Source organism: Microcaecilia unicolor, chromosome 2 (assembly GCF_901765095.1).
Source record: "Microcaecilia unicolor chromosome 2, aMicUni1.1, whole genome shotgun sequence".
NCBI classification, from domain to species: domain Eukaryota; kingdom Metazoa; phylum Chordata; class Amphibia; order Gymnophiona; family Siphonopidae; genus Microcaecilia; species Microcaecilia unicolor.
Window position 1 is genome coordinate 462916854 of NC_044032.1, and position 19551 is coordinate 462936404.

General features: G+C 47.1%; 1 protein-coding gene across 1 annotated transcript in view; it reads right to left on the minus strand.

Annotated features, from left to right (window-relative positions):
- ATRN (attractin) overlaps positions 1 to 19551 on the minus strand; it is a 626429-nt gene that overhangs the window by 104194 nt on the left and 502684 nt on the right. Inside the window, 1 exon segment of the mRNA XM_030190990.1 lies at positions 13454 to 13515. Coding sequence (XP_030046850.1) covers positions 13454 to 13515 — 62 coding nt within the window.

Consider the following 19551-nt stretch of genomic DNA (forward strand, 5'->3'; position numbering starts at 1 on the left):
AGGCTCTTGCTCGATCATTGCAAGATTTGCGTGGAAACATCAGACCATTTGGGAACACATTAATATTGCTTGCAGGAGATTTCAGGCAAACATTACCTGTAGTTCCTCGATCGATACCAGCGGATGAAATAAATGCTTGCCTAAAATACTCTACTTTGTGGCAACACGTAAAGACATTAAACAACTACAAATATGCGTGTCCAGCTGCAAAACGATCAATCAGCTCAGATATTCTCACATCAATTGCTGAAAACTGGGAACGGAAAGGTGCCGGTTGATCTGACCTCAGGACGAATTTCATTGCCTCATAACTTCTGCAATTCAGTGACCTCAAAAGAACAATTGGTTGAAAAAGTAATTCCCAATATTTAAACCAATTATAAGAATCACGATTTGCTGAGTGAACGAGCTATTCTTGCGGCCAAGAACAAAGACGTCTACGAACTGAATATTATTCAGTCTAACATTCAAAGTGAGCCACTCACATACAAGTCCGTCGACACTGTTCTGGAAGCAGATGAAGCGCTTAATTATCCAACAGAGTTTTTCAATTCACTCGATCTGCCAGGGATGCCACCGCACGTACTGCAATTGAAAATCGGCGTGCCAATTATCATGTTGCGAAATATCAACCAGCCAAAGCTTTGCAACCGCACGCGGCTTGCAGTAAAAAAATTAATGAGCAACAAGCAACAATCTTGACAGGACCTTTAAAAGGTGAACATGTCCTCATTCCTCGCATTACTATGATTCAAACAGATATGCCATTTCAATTTAATAGATTGCAATTCCCAATTCGATTGGAGTTTGCAATCACCATCAACAAAGCTCAGGGCTAATCTTTAGAATTCACCCGTTTACATCTACACACGGATTGCTTCTCACATGGACAATTATATGTTGCATGTTCTACAGTTGGCAAACCAGACAATCTCTATCTCTGCACACACAATGGAACAACAAAAAATATTGTATACCCACAAGCATTGTGAAATTAAAACATATTAGAAACGTGCGCTTCCTCTTTTCTTTCTTTTTTCATTTAACCAGACTGAGCCACAGCAACGTGTGGCCGGGTAGAGCTAATAAACCATAAAATTATACTGTTTTGTCACCCTCTGATCACCCATCCATCTCTTCCTGTTACTCACCCCCCACCCCCCCCAAATCCCTACCATCCCCCCTGAAACTGTCACTGGAATGCTTTTATGTTTCACTATTCTATTTATCATCTTTTGCTCATTTGTGACCTGAAGAATGTACTGTCTTTGAAAGCTAATAAAACGATGTATCAAGTTAGTCCAATAAAAAAGGTACCGTTTTACTTTCTCTCTTTGTTTTGTTTTTATTACCTTTAAAAGTGAACCCAGCTACCACACCAACTCAACTTCCATATGAACATTCTCAATGCAGCTGGTCAATGTCAAAGTATTTGGCACCCATGTCGTCATAACTCAAAGTGAACTGTTTGATGCACACAATAGCAAAATATTTAGCATATCTACGGTGCCTATTACACAACCAGGATCACTTTTTAAAATTTCCATTTTCAACTTTAATAAAAGCCACCAAATCACATCAATGGACAGCAGTACAACAAAAGTAAAAACGTAATATAAAAGAAAAACATACCTGACTCCCCCCTCCCCCTCCAATACAAGAAAAAGGGAAGAGAAGAGAGCAGAAAAAGAAGAAATTATTAGTAAGGAAAAGCAAAAGACACTACTTTATATAACATTCCAGGTCCAACAAAAGTCTCCCTATAACATCACCAGCTTCTGAGATATGGCAAAACAGAACTTAGGGTCCTGTTTACTAAGGTGTGCTAGTTTTTAGCTAAAAATTAGTGCATGCTAATCGTCTAGATGCCCATAGAATTATTATGGGCATTTACACGGTTAGCGTGTATTAAAACGCTAGTGCACCTCTAGAGCAGCTTAGTAAACAGGGCCCTTAGTTATTATATTTTAATAAATTTTCCTGTGATAAAATCAACTCTTGCAGTTATTTACTGTCAAAAAAAGTATTCCTTCTCTTGAAATTTCACCATACTCCTACTGGGAAACTTCAGGAGAAAAGTCATTTCTAGAGCTAAAGCTCTGAGTCTTAAAACAAGAATTTCCCTCCTTGTTGGATTTTTGGAGTAACAAGAAACACACTAATAAGATGGCCATGAAAAAGAAGTAAACATTTCAAATTAACCAAGATCACATTGTTCTTGGGGCTGTTAACAACGGTTACCACAATCCTAGCCCTCAAAACAGACTCCTGGCCGGTAATTTCTAAAATTTCAATCACGTTTGCTGCTAGAAGAGCTTCTAAACTATCCTTGGATACATTTTTAATACTCAAAGAAGTATAAAGCGAATGCTACATACCTGTATAAGGTATTCTCCGAGGACAGCAGGCTGATTGTTCTCACTGATGGGTGACGTCCACGGCAGCCCCTCCAATCGGAATCTTCACTAGCAAAAGCCTTTGCTAGCCCTCGCGCGCCAATGCGCACCGCGCATGCGCGGCCGTCTTCCCGCCCGAAACCGGCTCGTGCCGGCCAGTCTCATATGTAGCAAGACAAAGAGAAGGGAAGACACAACTCCAAAAGGGGAGGCGGGCGGGTTTGTGAGAACAATCAGCCTGCTGTCCTCAGAGAATACCTTCTACAGGTATGTAGCATTCGCTTTCTCCGAGGACAAGCAGGCTGCTTGTTCTCACTGATGGGGTATCCCTAGCCCCCAGGCTCACTCAAAACAACAACCATGGTCAATTGGGCCTCGCAATGGCGAGGACATAACTGAGATTGACCTAACAATTTATCCAACTAACTGAGAGTGCAGCCTGGAACAGAATAAACATGGGCCTAGGGGGGTGGAGTTGGATTCTAAACCCCGAACAGATTCTGAAGCACTGACTGCCCGAACCGACTGTCGCGTCGGGTATCCTGCTGCAGGCAGTAATGAGATGTGAATGTGTGGACAGATGACCACGTCGCAGCTTTGCAGATCTCTTCAATAGTGGCTGACTTCAAGTGGGCTACCGACGCTGCCATGGCTCTAACATTATGAGCCGTGACATGACCCTCAAGAGCCAGCTCAGCCTGGGCGTAAGTGAAGGAAATGCAATCTGCTAGCCAATTGGATATGGTGCGTTTTCCCACAGCCACTCCCCTCCTGTTGGGATCAAAAGAAACAAACAATTGGGCGGACTGTCTGTTGGGCTGTGTCTGCTCCAGATAGAAGGCCAATGCTCTCTTGCAGTCCAATGTGTGCAGCTGACGTTCAGCAGGGCAGGAATGAGGACGGGGAAAGAAAGTTGGCAAGACAATTGACTGGTTCAGATGGAACTCAGACACAACCTTTGGAAAGAACTTAGGGTGAGTGCGGAGGACTACTCTGTTATGATGAAATTTGGTGTAAGGGGCCTGGGCTACCAGGGCCTGAAGCTCACTGACTCTATGAGCTGAAGTAACTGCCACCAAGAAAATGACCTTCCAGGTCAAGTACTTCAGATGGCAGGAGTTCAGTGGCTCAAAAGGAGGTTTCATCAGCTGGGTGAGAACGACATTGAGATCCCATGACACTGTAGGAGGCTTGACAGGGGGCTTTGACAAAAGCAAACCTCTCATGAAGCGAACAACTAAAGGCTGTCCCGCGATCGGCTTACCTTCCACACGGTAATGGAATGCACTGATTGCACTAAGGTGAACTCTTACAGAGTTGGTCTTGAGACCAGACTCAGACAAGTGCAGAAGGTATTCAAGCAGGGTCTGTGTAGGACAAGAGCGAGGATCTAGGGCCTTGCTGTCACACCAGACGGCAAACCTCCTCCACAGAAAGAAGTAACTCCTCTTAGTGGAATCTTTTCTGGAAGCAAGCAAGATGCGGGAGACACCCTCTGACAGACCCAAAGAGGCAAAGTCTACACTCTCAACATCCAGGCCGTGAGAGCCAGAGACCGGAGGTTGGGATGCAGAAGCGCCCCTTCGTCCTGTGTGATGGTCGGAAAACACTCCAATCTCCACGGTTCTTCGGAGGACAACTCCAGAAGAAGAGGGAACCAGATCTGACGCGGCCAAAAAGGAGCAATCAGAATCATGGTGCCTCGGTCTTGCTTGAGTTTCAACAAAGTCTTCCCCACCAGAGGTATGGGAGGATAAGCATACAGCAGGCCTTCCCCCCAGTCCAGGAGGAAGGCATCCGATGTCAGTCTGCCGTGGGCCTGAAGCCTGGAACAGAACTGAGGGACTTTGTGGTTGGCTCGAGATGCGAAGAGATCTACCAAGGGGGTGCCCCACACCTGGAAGATTTGTCGCACTACACGGGAATTGAGCGACCACTCGTGAGGTTGCATAATCCTGCTCAACCTGTCGGCCAGACTGTTGTTTACGCCTGCCAGATATGTGGCTTGGAGCACCATGCCGTGACGGCGAGCCCAGAGCCACATGCTGACGGCTTCCTGACACAGGGGGCGAGATCCGGTGCCCCCCTGCTTGTTGATGTAATACATGGCAACCTGGTTGTCTGTCTGAATTTGGATAATTTGGTGGGACAGCCGATCTCTGAAAGCCTTCAGAGCGTTCCAGACCGCTCCTAACTCCAGGAGATTGATCTGCAGATCGCGTTCCTGGAGGGACCAGCTTCCTTGGGTGTGAAGCCCATCGACATGAGCTCCCCACCCCAGGAGAGACGCATCCGTAGTCAGCACTTTTTGTGGCTGAGGAATTTGGAAAGGACGTCCCAGAGTCAAATTTGACCAAATCGTCCACCAATACAGGGATTTGAGAAAACTTGTGGACAGGTGGATCACGTCTTCTAGATCCCCAGCAGCCTGAAACCACTGGGAAGCTAGGGTTCATTGAGCAGATCTCATGTGAAGGTGGGCCATGGGAGTCACATGAACTGTGGAGGCCATGTGGCCCAGCAATCTCAACATCTGCCGAGCTGTGATCTGCTGGGACGCTCGCACCCGCGAGACGAGGGACAACAAGTTGTTGGCTCTCGCCTCTGGGAGATAGGCACGAGCCGTCCGAGAATCCAGCAGAGCTCCTATGAATTCTAGTCTCTGCACTGGGAGAAGATGGGACTTTGGATAATTTATCACAAACCCCAGTAGTTCCAGGAGTCGAATAGTCATCTGAATGGACTGTAGAGCTCCTGCCTCGGATGTGTTCCTTACCAGCCAATCGTCGAGATATGGGAACACATGCACCCCCAGCCTGCGAAGTGCCGCTGCTACTACAGCCAAGCACTTCGTGAACACTCTGGGCGCAGAGGCGAGCCCAAAGGATAGCACACAGTACTGGAAGTGACGTGTGCCCAGCTGAAATCGCAGATACTGTCTGTGAGCTGGCAGTATCGAGATGTGCGTGTAGGCGTCCTTCAAGTCCAGAGAGCATAGCCAATCGTTTTCCTGAATCATGGGAAGAAGGGTGCCCAGGGAAAGCATCCTGAACTTTTCCTTGACCAGATATTTGTTCAGGGCCCTTAGGTCTAGGATGGGACGCATCCCCCGTTTTCTTTTCCACAAGGAAGTACCTGGAATAGAATCCCAGCCCTTCCTGCCCGGATGGCACGAGCTCGATCGCATTGGCGCTGAGAAGGGCGGAGAGTTCCTCTGCAAGTACCTGCTTGTGTTGGAAGCTGTAAGACTAAGCTCCCGGTGGACAATTTGGAGGTTTGGAGGCCAAATTGAGGGTGTATCCTTGCCGGACTATTTGAAGAACCCACTGATCGGAGGTTAAGAGAGGCCACCTTTGGTGAAAAACTTTCAACCTCCCTCCGACTGACAGGTCGCCCGGCACTGACACTTGGATGTCGGCTATGCTCTGCTGGAGCCAGTCAAAAGCTCGTCCCTTGCTTTGGCTGAGGAGCCGAGGGGCCTTGCTGAGGCGCACGCTGCTGACGAGAGCGAGCGCGCTGGGGCTTAGCCTGGGCCGCAGGCTGTCGAGAAGGAGGATTGTACCTACGCTTACCAGAAGAGTAGGGAACAGTCTTCCTTCCCCCCAAAAATCGTCTACCTGTAGAGGTAGAAGCTGAAGGCTGCCAGCGGGAGAACTTGTCGAAAGCGGTATCCCGCTGGTGGAGCTGCTCTACCACCTGCTCGACTTTTTCTCCAAAAATGTTATCCGCACGGCAAGGCGAGTCCGCAATCCGCTGCTGGATCCTATTCTCCAGGTCGGAGGCACGCAGCCATGAGAGTCTGCGCATCACCACACCTTGAGCAGCGGCCCTGGACGCAACATCAAAGGTGTCGTACACCCCTCTGGCCAGGAATTTTCTGCACGCCTTCAGCTGCCTGACCACCTCCTGAAATGGCTTGGCTTGCTCAGGGGGGAGTTTGTCCACCAAGCCCGCCAACAGCCGCACATTGTTCCGCATGTGTATGCACGTGTAGAGCTGGTAAGACTGGATTTTGGCCACGAGCATAGAAGAATGGTAGGCCTTCCTCCCAAAGGAGTCTAAGGTTCTACAGTCCTTGCCCAGGGGCGCCGAAGCATGCTCCCTAGAACTCTTAGCCTTCTTTAGGGCCAAATCCACAACTCCAGAGTCGTGAGGCAACTGAGTGCGCATCAGCTCTGGGTCCCCATGGATCCGGTACTGGGACTCGATCTTCTTGGGAATGTGGGGATTACTTAGTGGCTTGGTCCAGTTCGCCAGCAATGTCTTTTTGAGGACATGATGCATGGGTACTGTGGACGCTTCCTTAGGTGGAGAAGGATAGTCCAGGAGCTCAAACATTTCAGCCCTGGGCTCGTCCTCCACAACCACCGGGAAGGGGATGGCCGTAGACATCTCCCGGACAAAGGCCGCAAAAGACAGGCTCTCGGGAGGAGAAAGCTGCCTTTCAGGGGAGGGAGTGGGATCAGAAGGCCCTCAGACTCCTCGTCAGAGAAATATCTGATGTCCTCCTCCTCTTCCCACGAGGCCTCACCTTCGGTATCAGACACAAGTTCACAGACCTGTGTCTGAAGACGTGCCCGGCTCGACTCCATGGAGCCACGTCCACGGTGTGGGCATCGAGAGGTAGACTCCCTCGCCGGCGAAGCTCCCTCCGCCGACGTCGTCGGGGAGCCTTCCTGGGAGGCGACCGCAGTCGGTACCGCACGTGGCACCGATGTCGGAGACCTCACCCCGGGCAAGGGGCCAGCCGGCGCCTCACTCGACGGTACCGGTGGCGCAAGCACCCCCGGTACCGGAGGGGAAGGGCGCAACAGCTCTCCCAGAATCTCTGGGAGAACGGCCCGGAGACTCTCGTGCAGAGCAGCTGTGGAGAAAGACATGGAAGCCGATGCAGGTGTCGATGTCAGAGTCTGTTCCGGGCATGGAGGCTGTTCCGGGCTGTCCACAGTGGAGCGCATCGACACCTCTTGAACAGAGGGCGAGCGGTCCTCTCGGTGCCGATGCCTACTGGGTGCCGACTCCCTCGGCGACCCAGAGCTGTCGGTGCCGATACGGGAAGGGGACCGGTGTCGATGCTTCTTCGACTTCTTGGGACTAAGCATGTCACCGGAGCTTCCCGGCACCGACGAGGAGGACGTAGAATCCAGGCGTCGCTTCCTCGGGGCCGAGGCCGAAGAAGGTCGGTCTCGGGGGGGCTGTACCGCAGGAGCCCTCAGGGTAGGGGGAGACCCACCCGAAGGCTCACCGCCACCAGCAGGGGAATGGACAGCCCTCACCTGCACTCCAGTCGAAGCACCACCGTCCGACGACATCAGCAGAAGTGGAGGTCCCGGTACCACCGACGCCGACGCAGCCTTCCGATGTCTCAGCCCCGATGCAGAGGGTCGATGCCTCGATGCACTCGATGCAGTCGCGGCCGAGGACGGAGGTCTGGACGCTGTCAACGTCGATGCACTCGATACTCCCGGTGCCGATGCCGACGAAGAGCCCGAGAACAAAACGTTCCACTGGGCCAATCTCACTACCCGAGTCCGCTTTTGTAAAAGGGCGCACAGACTACAGGCCTGCGGGCGGTGCCCAGCCCCAGACACTGAAGACACGACACGTGCCTGTCAGTGAGCGAGATTACCCGGGCGCACTGGGTGCACTTCTTGAAGCTGCTGGGAGACTTCGATGACATGGGCGGAAAAATCACGCCGGCGAAATCAAAACTCGTAATTGCGGTAGGCACCAAAAAGAGGGGGAGAAAAAATTTGACCCGAGGCCTCAAAAGGGCCTACCCCGAAGACGAAAGAAAACTTACCGGGCCAACAACTGAAAATAGAGGAAAGGGAAAAAGACCGAAAAGGTCCTCTTCCGAAATCCTTTTTTTTTTTTTTGCGAAAAGTCAAGAGAGACGCGCGAGGTCGACTTAAGGGGCGCGAACGGCGTAACACGACCGTACCGAGCGCGGACAAACGAAGACTGGCCGGCACGAGCCGGTTTCGGGCGGGAAGACGACTGCGCATGCTAGCAAAAGGCTTTTGCTAGTGAAGATTCCGATTGGAGGGGCTGCCGTGGACGTCACCCATCAGTGAGAACAAGCAGCCTGCTTGTCCTCGGAGAATACACATTAACAGTTTTGGGGAGGGAGTCCATGCTCAGCTTCAAAGCTTTCAGAAAATAATCATCATCTCTGAAGCAGAAATTATATCACAATGCTACAAAAGTACCCTCTCCAGCTTATTCTCCAAAAATAAATTCCCTTTAACCAAGGAGCTGTTTTAACACAGCTTTCTCTATAAAAGACAACTTACTAGCAGTCTCTCCTGAAAATAGACATCACTGAGCTAGACAGCAAGAAAAAGCTACCTGCATCTTAGCTATCAACTTCCAGATCTCCACATTAGTCACTTCTCTCAGAGGTGTTTAAGATGTTCTAGACTCCTTATAACCAATAAAGGAGACAGATTTCAAAAGCACATACCAGATGATCCAACACCTACCACTGAGGTAGGGGACTGGGCCAAGGAAGGGTTAGTCACATCCAAATGTTCTAAAACAGGAGCAGCTGCCAATTTCATGTCCTTCCAATCGACAATTAAGTCTTGCTTAACTCCCCCATAACCTAACTCCTGGACTGCAGGCATAGATACTAAAGGTTCAAGTCCCAATTATAAAGCAGGTAGCAAGGAGGGTAGTTGTCAGGGCTTAGAGAATCTCAAGATGTAAATCTCCTCTCAAAATATAAGGTCCCTCTACTGCTCCAGCTACATTCAAAGCAGAAGCCCTAACCTATGAGGCCACAGGACCATGCACAGTTCCTCCTTGAGGAGGTGATTTCTCCTTCCTTTTCCCCATACTGAAAAAGGAGGGTATCTACTTATCTGCATTGCTGGCCAAGGTCCTGAGCACAAAACAAGCAGGAAAGTAGCAATACTCACTCATAAAGGACGGTTCTGTTAAGCTTCACACTAGATCCACAGTGGTTCCAAAGGGGTTGGATCTTTGGTCACATTCCTTGAGGTACGCGGCCACGGGTCATGTACTGTTGCACTACTTTGGTCATATCCTCAGAAGGGGCCTGTAGACATCAGTGGGTGCTGCACTCCTCTCAGCTATCCCAGGGTTATCAATGGAAGGCCACCTGCAGCTCGCCCCATGACTCTAGGCACAAATGCTTCGAATCCAACAGCTTCCCAGCACTGCCTCAGTATTAACCTTGGAGGAAGCCTGTAGACAGTATCAACAAGTACAGAACTCTCAGCTGTCCCAGGGTTGCTGATTACTGGCAGGCCTCCTGTTACTCTCTTTGCTAGACTCCAGGCAATATTTTTTCAACTCCCAAATCCAGGATCATCTTTTCTGTCTCAATGTACAACATCATAATGGAACAAAGTGGGGACTGGCGTGGAAGTGGCCTACACATTCTTGAAAGCCATATGGAAGTATTGTTTGAAACCAAGTGGATACTGCTTAGGAAATTAGCATGACTCAGATTAGGAAGCCCATCAAGCAGTTACTTTTAAGCATGGGCAACTTAAATAGCATCCAAGCCCATATAGCCAAATATCAGTAAGGATGAAAGTCATACTAAAGCCTCCAGCAGAGTCCTTCAAATCCTTCCAATGATTTGAGCAGAACAAAACAAGACCTATCTAGAATCTGTCAGAGACCTTAAGTAACTTCAATGAGGTCACCTAGGTTAGATCCCTGGGTCTTCTCCTTAGAGCGCATGGCCATCTTCCAGATATACTTATTATTATTCCAGGCTTCCCAGCTGAGCCTATATTGCTCTACTTTGCACAGAAACCACATGAAGAGATCTCATGACCTCTGCTATATATCTGCCCTACTCACTTCCTTGCTGTCTGCAGTGGAACAAGGCTCAGCTCCAGGTGTCAGCTGCATGGGGTAGAGTACACTTTCTGGTTTACAGATGCTGGGGCAGGGCTTAATATTGTGCAATTCTGAACTTGGTGATTATAAATTGGGAGAGTGTTTCTGATATTTGTACAGCAGTGACATTTTATGTAGGAGTGGGTTCACTTGCATTCCTTAATAAAGGAACCTTCCAGTTAAAGTAATACTTAGGAAAAACATAGGTATAGCGTAGGAGCTTTCCTGTCTAAGGGGATGCCAGGAACAATGAAGAAGTGATAGGATGAAGCCATGAACAGAAGAATGGATGTCTGCCACTACAAGGTCACTGTACTCATGGTCACTGAGAAATGCTAAAAGATTTGGGGGAAGTTTGTTTCTAGCCCTCAATAACTAAGTTTTAAAGTTGTCTTAAAAAGCCAACTTCCACTCCTCCCCCCCCCCAAAAAAATAAAATAAAATCAAGAACATTATTATTTAACAAAAGTGCCCAATGAAACAGTATTTTTTTCTAAATATTTTGCATCCTCTAATATTGAAAAGTCATATATCCTATATAATAATTTGCACCATGAACGTTCCATGAAGCTGCCTGGGCCCGTGTCTTCATTCTGATTGGCTGTGCCTGGGTCTGAAGCCTCGGATGACGTCATCCAGAGAGCCCAAGTAACAGCAGCGCGAGTCGACCTGCAGTCCGCCACCCCGCACGCCAACGCTAGCCCGCCCGACCAGCAGCGCGAGTCGACCTGCAGCCCGCCCCGTCAAAACAAATAGCACAGAAACCGCCAGCTCGCCTGCCCGCTGCCAGTCAAAAACAGCACCCACGGCAGCCAGAAAGAAAAACAAAGGACTGACAGTCCAACAGAAACCACGCCCGCTGCCCGTCAAATTGAAAGCCAGACCACCCGCCCAGCAGTGCGAGTCCACCTGCAGCCTGCCCCGCCAAACCACATCGCTATGAAACCGCCAACCAGCCCGCCGCCAGTCAAAAACGGCACCCACAGAAAAACGAATCACAACTGCACAACAGGTAAGAGGAAAAGCGATCTTCACCCACACACACACTTCAACAAACCCATCACCCCAACCCCCCCCTTCATTCGCCCCACCAAACCACAACGCTACGAAACCGCCAGCCAGCCCGTCCGCTGCCAGTCAAAAACAGCACCCACAGAAAAACGAATCACAACTGCACAACAGGTAAGAGGAAACGCGATCTTCAGCCCCACACACACTTCAACAAACCCATCACCCCAACCCCCCCCCCCCCCGTCATTCTGACAGAGAAAAAAAATTTAACACCCTGTCAGAAAACCTCCCGTCTCACACATACACACACAATCTGTCTGTGACACACAACACACACAGTTCCCCCCTCCACACACAAATTACTGACACACACACACACCATCTAATATCATCAAACACCCCCCCACCACTGTCACTGACAGACACACACAGAATATGTCTCACATACACAGACACTGTCTGTCTCACAGACAGACACAATGATGAAGCAATAGAACAGTGATATCCAACAATTCTAAACTTCACTCAAACCCCACCGCAACCCCATACCACTTCACCAACTACATCCCCCCAACCCCCCTCTGTGATTATGACAGACACAATCTGTACAACACACACACATACAGTCGTCTCTATCCTCTCAGTTCCCACAATGTCCATCAAATTAGAAGTCAGATAACCTGCCAGCCTGACATGCCCACAGAAAAGCACATTACAACAGCACAACAGGTAAGAGGAAACACAAACAACCCCTCTCAGACATTCTGACACACACACAAAATCTCTCTCATGCACACACACTCGCACCCACCCTCCCACTTACGCCCCCCCCCCCCACTATCTCTCTCTGAGAAACACACACACACTCTCTCTCTGTGAACCCCACTACAAACCCCCAAGCAAAAACTACCAATACACCCCCCCAAACCCCCTCTGTCTCATTATGATACACACACACAAAATCTCTAACAGACACACAGAGACACTCGCCACCCACCCTCTCAGTAACTGCCCCTATCTCAAAAACACATATACACACAACACACACAATTCCCCACCCACATAAAAGCCCTCCCACCCCCCACCCGTGACTGTCACAGACACACAGAAAAACTGACACACACACAGACTGATGCACCCTCTCAGTTCATCAACCACACCCCCACCTCTGGCACTGTCAGATACACACACACACAATAACTCTCTCACATACACAATCACTGTCTGTCTCAGACACACACACTGACCCCTCCTTGGAGAATACAACACAGATGATGAACACTTCGGAACCCCAATACAAGCCCAACACCGACACAGACCACTTCACCACACCCATCACCCCACCACCCTCTCATAAACCCTCCCCTGTCTCACTTACACACAAACACACGATCTCTCTCTGTGACACACAACACAGTTCCCCACCCCACCACCCCCTCACAAGGTAACTGTCACACACACACACACACTCATGGACCATCGCAGTTCATCAAACCCACCCCCACCAGTGTCACTGTCAGAAACACACAAACACACACAGTCTATCACATACACAGTTACTGTCTGAATCATAGACATACACACTGAAAAAGCCGAGAACTACACGAACAACTACCCCTCCTCTGTCAATAGAACAATGATGTACAACACTTAGGAACTCCAATCAAACACCCCTGCCACCCCATACCACTTCACCAACCTCATCCCCCAACCCCCTCTATCATTATGACAGACAGAAACAACCTGCACACCACACACACATACAGTTGCCCCCATCTTCTGAGTTCCCACCCACTATATCACTTTCACACACACACAAGATCTCTATCTGTGACACTCTCACACTCTGTCTCTCTCAAGCAGCCACACACAGATTCAAACACACTATCTCTCATACACTCAGACTTACTTTTATACACAGACTATCACACACTCAGTCACTCTCTCTTTCACATATACACTCTCTCTCTACTGTGTTCCACTTTTACAAACTATCAAAAAAAACAAAAAATACAAAAATACAAAAAAACACATACATTAAAACAGTTCAGGTAAAAAAAAAAACGCAAATCGATAAAAACCTTGCTAGCGCCTGTTTCATTAGTTTGAGAAACAGGCCTTTTTTACTAGTAGTATATAACTGTCAAAGAAAATATTGTTAAAAATACCTGAAAAAGGTCACAAAGAATTGTACCAAGTCCATAAAGTTGCTGTGTTGGGAAAAAGCAATCTAGAAAACAAAACAAAGACAAAATGTAACTTTTCAACAGCAAGATTACTTTGTCTTCTGTAACAACTACATTTAAACACTAGTAACCTCATGATCAAAAGCAAACGCCGGCGCTACAGGCTGTTAGCGCCGTACTAGCGTCGGCGTTTGCTAACCCCGCGTGAAACAACGCGCTCGAGGGCTCTTACCGCAAGTAGCATGTGAATGCATGCTAAACGGGGCTTAACGCATTCATCCCCAATGATCAGCGACCAACGCGCCAAAGGTTGGGTCGCTGGCCGCGACAAACCCTACGCCAGCTCCAAGCTGGCGTTAGGGTTTGCAGATCATTGGGGAGGAATGGTGAGCCCTGTCCAGCATGCATTTGCAGGCCCCCATTCCCCCCAACGATGCAAACCCCCCCCCCCCCCCCCAGCGACAGGGGACTGGCGGTCCGGTGGACCTCCGGTCCCTCCCGATGATCCCCCCCCAAAACTCCCCGAAAATGGTCCCTGGTGGTCCAATGGCCACTGCCACCCCCCCAACCCCCAGCATTGGAAAGGGTCCGCTCTGCCATCCGATCCGACGCTCATCCTCACTCTCTGCCTGCCCGGTGCCCGACCCCCTACCTTGGTTGGAGGAGGGACGCAGCCTGCCTCCCTCCTCTTCCTTTGGCGCCGCCATTTTGCGGCATCGAAGGAAGAGGAGGGAGGCAGGCTGCGTCCCTCCTCCAACCAAGGTAGGGGGGTGGCCACGCAGGGAGGAGGGAGGGTGGGCGTCAGATCGGATGGCAGAGTGGACCCTTGCCAATGCTGGGGGTGGGGTGGGGTGGGGTTGGGGGCTGGCGGTCCAGCGGACCCGCCAACCCCCCTGTCGCTGGGGGGGAGGGGGTTGGGGGGGCTGGAGACCCTCCCTGAAACTCGGGGGGTGGGATCGTCAGGGGGGACCGGAGGTCCTCCGGACCTCCAGCCCCCGTTTTGCCTTGCTCGGGGCAGGGGTAGTCAGGGCCTAGTGGTCCCATGGACCTCCAGCCCCTGTGTTTGACAGGTTTGGGCTTTTGACAGCCCAGACCTGTCAAACAAGTGCGGGAGGATTGTGCTGAGCGCATGCTCGGCACAATTCACCCGCACTTCTACCCCATGATCAGAGATAATTGCGCTGCTTAAATTTGCATGCATTATCTCTGATCATCTGTGCGGTAAAGCCCCGCGCTGTTCCAGCGCTATTTTTAGAGCACTGTTTGGAACAGCGCGGGGCTTTGATCATCTGCCCATAGGTCAGAATTCTTAGGCACTGATGTTGTTCAATTAGATAAAAATAGAGGCAGAGGGAAACAATTCAGTAGAAAGACCATTTTAGTTAATTTTCATCTCTCTTTAATAGATATCATCTATGGCACTACTGATCAATCTCAGCACTGCAACATGAAGTGTGCCCTCTAATTTTAAAAAATCTTACTTATTCTGGCATTGATCCAACAGTGTTTTTCTTAAAATAAAGCTAAATTTTCATCATAAACTGCTGGAAAGTTGATTTCATGAACCACCACAGTAAAAATATTTATGAACAAGATCAACAGTAGGAGTTTCTAAATAAAAATTAACATTTAACTCCTACAATTTTTACTTCATATAACCAGCAAGTTCCAAAATTGTCATTTCTTTATTGCACAGTCCACAAACTCAAAAGTTGAAGTCTTTTTTTATTTATTTATTGGCCATCTCCTTAACCAGAGCTTTGATAGAGAATGCAACCTCTTACAATTCCCAGATCTCTTTGTCTTTTATATCTTGCACAGAACGTATGTCCAAGTTTCACTTCAGCAGATTATTTATCCATACATAAACTCTGTTCCACGTAAATGTTAACAAATAGTAGAGATAAGGAAAAACTTAAGGATCTCGACGCTGCAAAGGGCACTGAGCGCCACATTAAACCTGACTTCATTCTACAGTGGGGTAGGTGATCTGTGGCTTGTCACTAAGTTTTATATGACCTGCAAAACTAAATGAACCATACACAGAAAGCAACATTAACCAAAGATTTGGATATTTTAAACACTGTATTTTGCAAATATTTACACAATAGTCACTCTAGCAGTTTGTTTCCAACATTTTAAGATAATTTTTTAATTATTTATCACAGAAGGTGTATGGAGCTCGTCTGGTTCCGACATTATGTAATGTCGCAGCCTGCTAGGAATAGCACTAAAATCTTCGTACAAAGGTTGCACACCCCTGCTCTATTATGTCTGTCACTCAGGAAAGAAACTGTGTAGCTCAAGACAGTGCCCCCCCCCCCCCCCCCAAATGCAAATGAGCACATCTCAAGGCTAATATCTAAGCTGGAATCCAGATTTATAATTGCGTGGCCTCTTCGAGGCTTGTAAGCACTATATAAGACATTTAAATATATGAATAACGGCACAATTTATATCAAGGTGTTCATATGTCATATACATCACTGCCACCAGCAAAGATTCCACTCCTATGCCAATCTAGAAAAGCCAGCTTGTCCCTTATCTAAATAGCAGCTTCTTCCAAAAACTCCCTAATCTGAGTCGCTACCTTTTTCAAAGCCTTTTAAAAGAAACTGCCTTCATTGAGTTGTTCTAAATATAGGAAAAGCCATATCTTCATACCACAGAACAATTTCAGCATACTCCTAAAATATTTCCTCAAAACAAAACCGTCATCAACTGAAGAGACTGTAGAATGTCATCCAAACTATCCAGAGAAACCACCAGGTGTTGAACATTAGTCTCAGGTTCAGAAAGTGGACTCTAAAATAATTAAGTGTCTCTTTAGTAAAACCTAAGTTTTTGATCAAATAACTAATCGATATGTCCATGGCTAAAAAGCCCTCCTCCTTCGGAAAATTAACAAATTCCTTTCAGAGATTTTCTAAGATTTCAATTTTTCTATGAATAATTAAAATGATCTAATGTCAGGGCAGATTGTATAGACTCAAGCTTAAAGACCTTTCCTCCCAAATCCTGTGCTGCAATAGTATGTTCTGAAGTTTTCTCTACTAAGTCAGTTATCTGCTTATTCACCTCTTGAAATTGCATGACAAAAACTTTACCTAGAGTACATTTGTCAACGCACTGATTCCAGCGTAATGACTTCTGGTTTCTTCACCGAGCAAAAACCAGTTGGATCCTGATTACCAAAAGCTAAAGAATCCTTTGATGAAGGGAAGGAGAGCGCCCCAGATAATGAAGAGTGAACTTCCCCATGAACTGCGGATGCCTAACCCATCAAATTCTAAGCAGCTTGTAAATCAAAGGAAAAAACACAATTTGAATTGCCTGTATACAAATGCTAGAAGCCTAAAAAATATGATGGGAGAGTTAAAATATATAGAACAAAATAATGAGGTAGATATAACAGGCATCTCCGAGACTTGGTGGAAAGAGGACAATCAATTGGAAACTGTGTTAAAAGGGTACAAATTGTATCGCATTGATACAGAGGATCTAATTGGAGGGGGGTTGATCTATACGTTAAAGAGGGAATTGAATCAAATAAAATAAACATTCCACATGACACATATAGCAGCGTGGAATCATTATGGATAGAAATTCCATGTGTGAAGGGAAGGAGCATTCTTGTATGGCTGTACTACTGTCTGCCAGGGCAGAACGAACCGACAGATGAAGAAATGTTTACAGAGATTAGCAAAGCTAGCAAATTAGGCAACGCTATAATGGGCGATTTCAATTACCCAATATTGAATGAATAAATGCTACATCGGGGAGTGCAGGGAGATAAAAATTCTAGATGTAATAAACAACTGCTTCTTGGAGTAATTGGTCCAGGGACCGACGAGAAGGGGAGCCATTTTGGATCTGGTCCTTGGTGGCGTGCAGGGCATAGTGCGAGAGGTGGCAGTGTTGGGTCCCCTGGAAAACAGTGATCATAACATGATCAAATCTGAGTTGGCATCTGGGATGAACGCGTAAAGGATATCTACTGTAGCTGCATTTAATTTCAAAAGGGCTACTATAATAAAATAAGAAAAATGGTAAAACGAAACTAAAAGGAACAGCTACTAAAGTCAGGACACTAAATCAGGCGTGGACATTATTCAAAAATATCACCTTGGATGTATTCCACGTATTTGTAAAGGTGGAAAGAAGAAAAAAAAACGACAGCCAACATGGTTAAAAAGTGAAGTAAAAGAGGCAATTAAAACCAAGATTGTCCTTCAAAGAATGGAAAAAGGATGCAAATGAAGAAAATAAGAAGCAACATAAGCACTGGAAAATCAGATGCATTAATAAAGAAAGCTAAAAGAGAATATGAAAAGAAACTTGCCGCATAGGCTAAAACTCGCAGTAACACTTTTTCAGGTACATCAGAAGCAGAAAGCCTGCAAGGGAATCTGTGGGACAGTTAGATCACGAAGGAGCAAAAGGGGCGCTCACGGAGGACAAGGCCATAGCGGAGAAACTGAATGAATTCTTTGCTTCTGTCTTTACAGAGAAGATGTAAGAGATCTGCCTGTAACAAAAATGGCTTTCAAGGGTGATGATGCGGAGAAACAGAGAAATCTCGGTGAACCTGGAAGATGTACTGAGCCAAAGTGACAAATTAAAGAGTAGTAAATCAACTTAAACAGGTTGCATACATCCAAGGGTACTCAAACTCAAGCATGAAACTGGTGATCATAATATGTAGTTAAAATTGTCCATAGTACCTGAAGATTGGAGGGTGGTCAATGTGACGCCAATTTTTAAAAAGGGTTCTAGTGGTGATCCGGGAAATTATTTGTTACATTTGTACCCCACATTTTCCCACCTATTTGCAGGCTCAATGTGGCTTACACAGTACCGTGAGGCGTTAGTCGCCTTCACTGAAAAACAGATACAAAGTGATGTTATTATGAAAGAGGATCATGTGTTACAGATACATTAGGAGAATCGAACAGAAGAAGGAGTTACATAGTGTTCGTTACGGGCTTTGGTTTTGTTGTGTTGCTGGATTCAGGCATTTAAGTTGGGTCAGTAGGGTATATGCCTTTTGGAACAGGATGATCTTCAGTGATTTCCGGAAGCTAAAGTGGTCATGGATTGTTTTCACAGCTTTTGTGAGGCCATTCCATAGTTGTGCACTTATGTAGGAGAAGCCGGATGCGTAAGTTGTTTTGTATTTCGAGCCTTTGCAATTTGGGTAGTGTAGATTTATAATAGAGTTATACCCCCTCGTCCGTCCCCTTCCCTCCCAGCGGGATACCAGGGGCTGGCGGGAAACCTTCCCCCCTGTGCTCGGCCCCTCTCCTCCCACTCCCGCTGGGTTAGTTTACGCATGCCCGTCGGGGCACGGTGCCATGTTATGTTTGGCTCCGTGCACCGGTGGCCACTATGCCTTGCTTTAAACATAGGCAGCCAAGACCCCTCGTGCCTGCCGAGTAAATGTGATGATGCAATAAATTCAGGAGACAATGCGTTTATTATCATGGCACAACTTGGCCACAGCTTTATTTTATTTCATATCATCAAAATTTGCACTAGGTATACCCAAGCCAACCAACTTTCCGGCATAGACCGGTAAGCCTGACATTGGTGCCAGGCAAAATAGTGGAAACTATTATAAAGAATAAAATTACAGAAAATTTATTTATTTTCTGCATTTATATCCCACATTTTCCCACCTCTTTGCAGGTTCAATGTGGCTTACAAATACCATAATGGCGATCGATATTTCCGGAATAAGAAATACAGAGTAATGTTCTAGTTAAAGTATATAGAATACACAGTAAATTAGAAGAAAAACGGTAACCAATATATTTCAGGTGTTGAAATCAAGGGTGGTAAAAAGCATTCAATAATGACAATGTAATAAAGTAACCAAAGTAAGAATAATTCAATGTTAACTAATTCTGGAACAGTTCTGATGTCATGTTTTTTTTTTAAAGAAGGGTCCTCTTAATAAGGTCTCTCTGAACAGGTTAGTCTAATAGTTTCCGGAAGGCTGCCAAATTGTGTGTTTTTATGGCATTCGGCAGTGCATTCCAACATTGTGTGCAGGTGTAGGAGAAACTAGATGCATATAT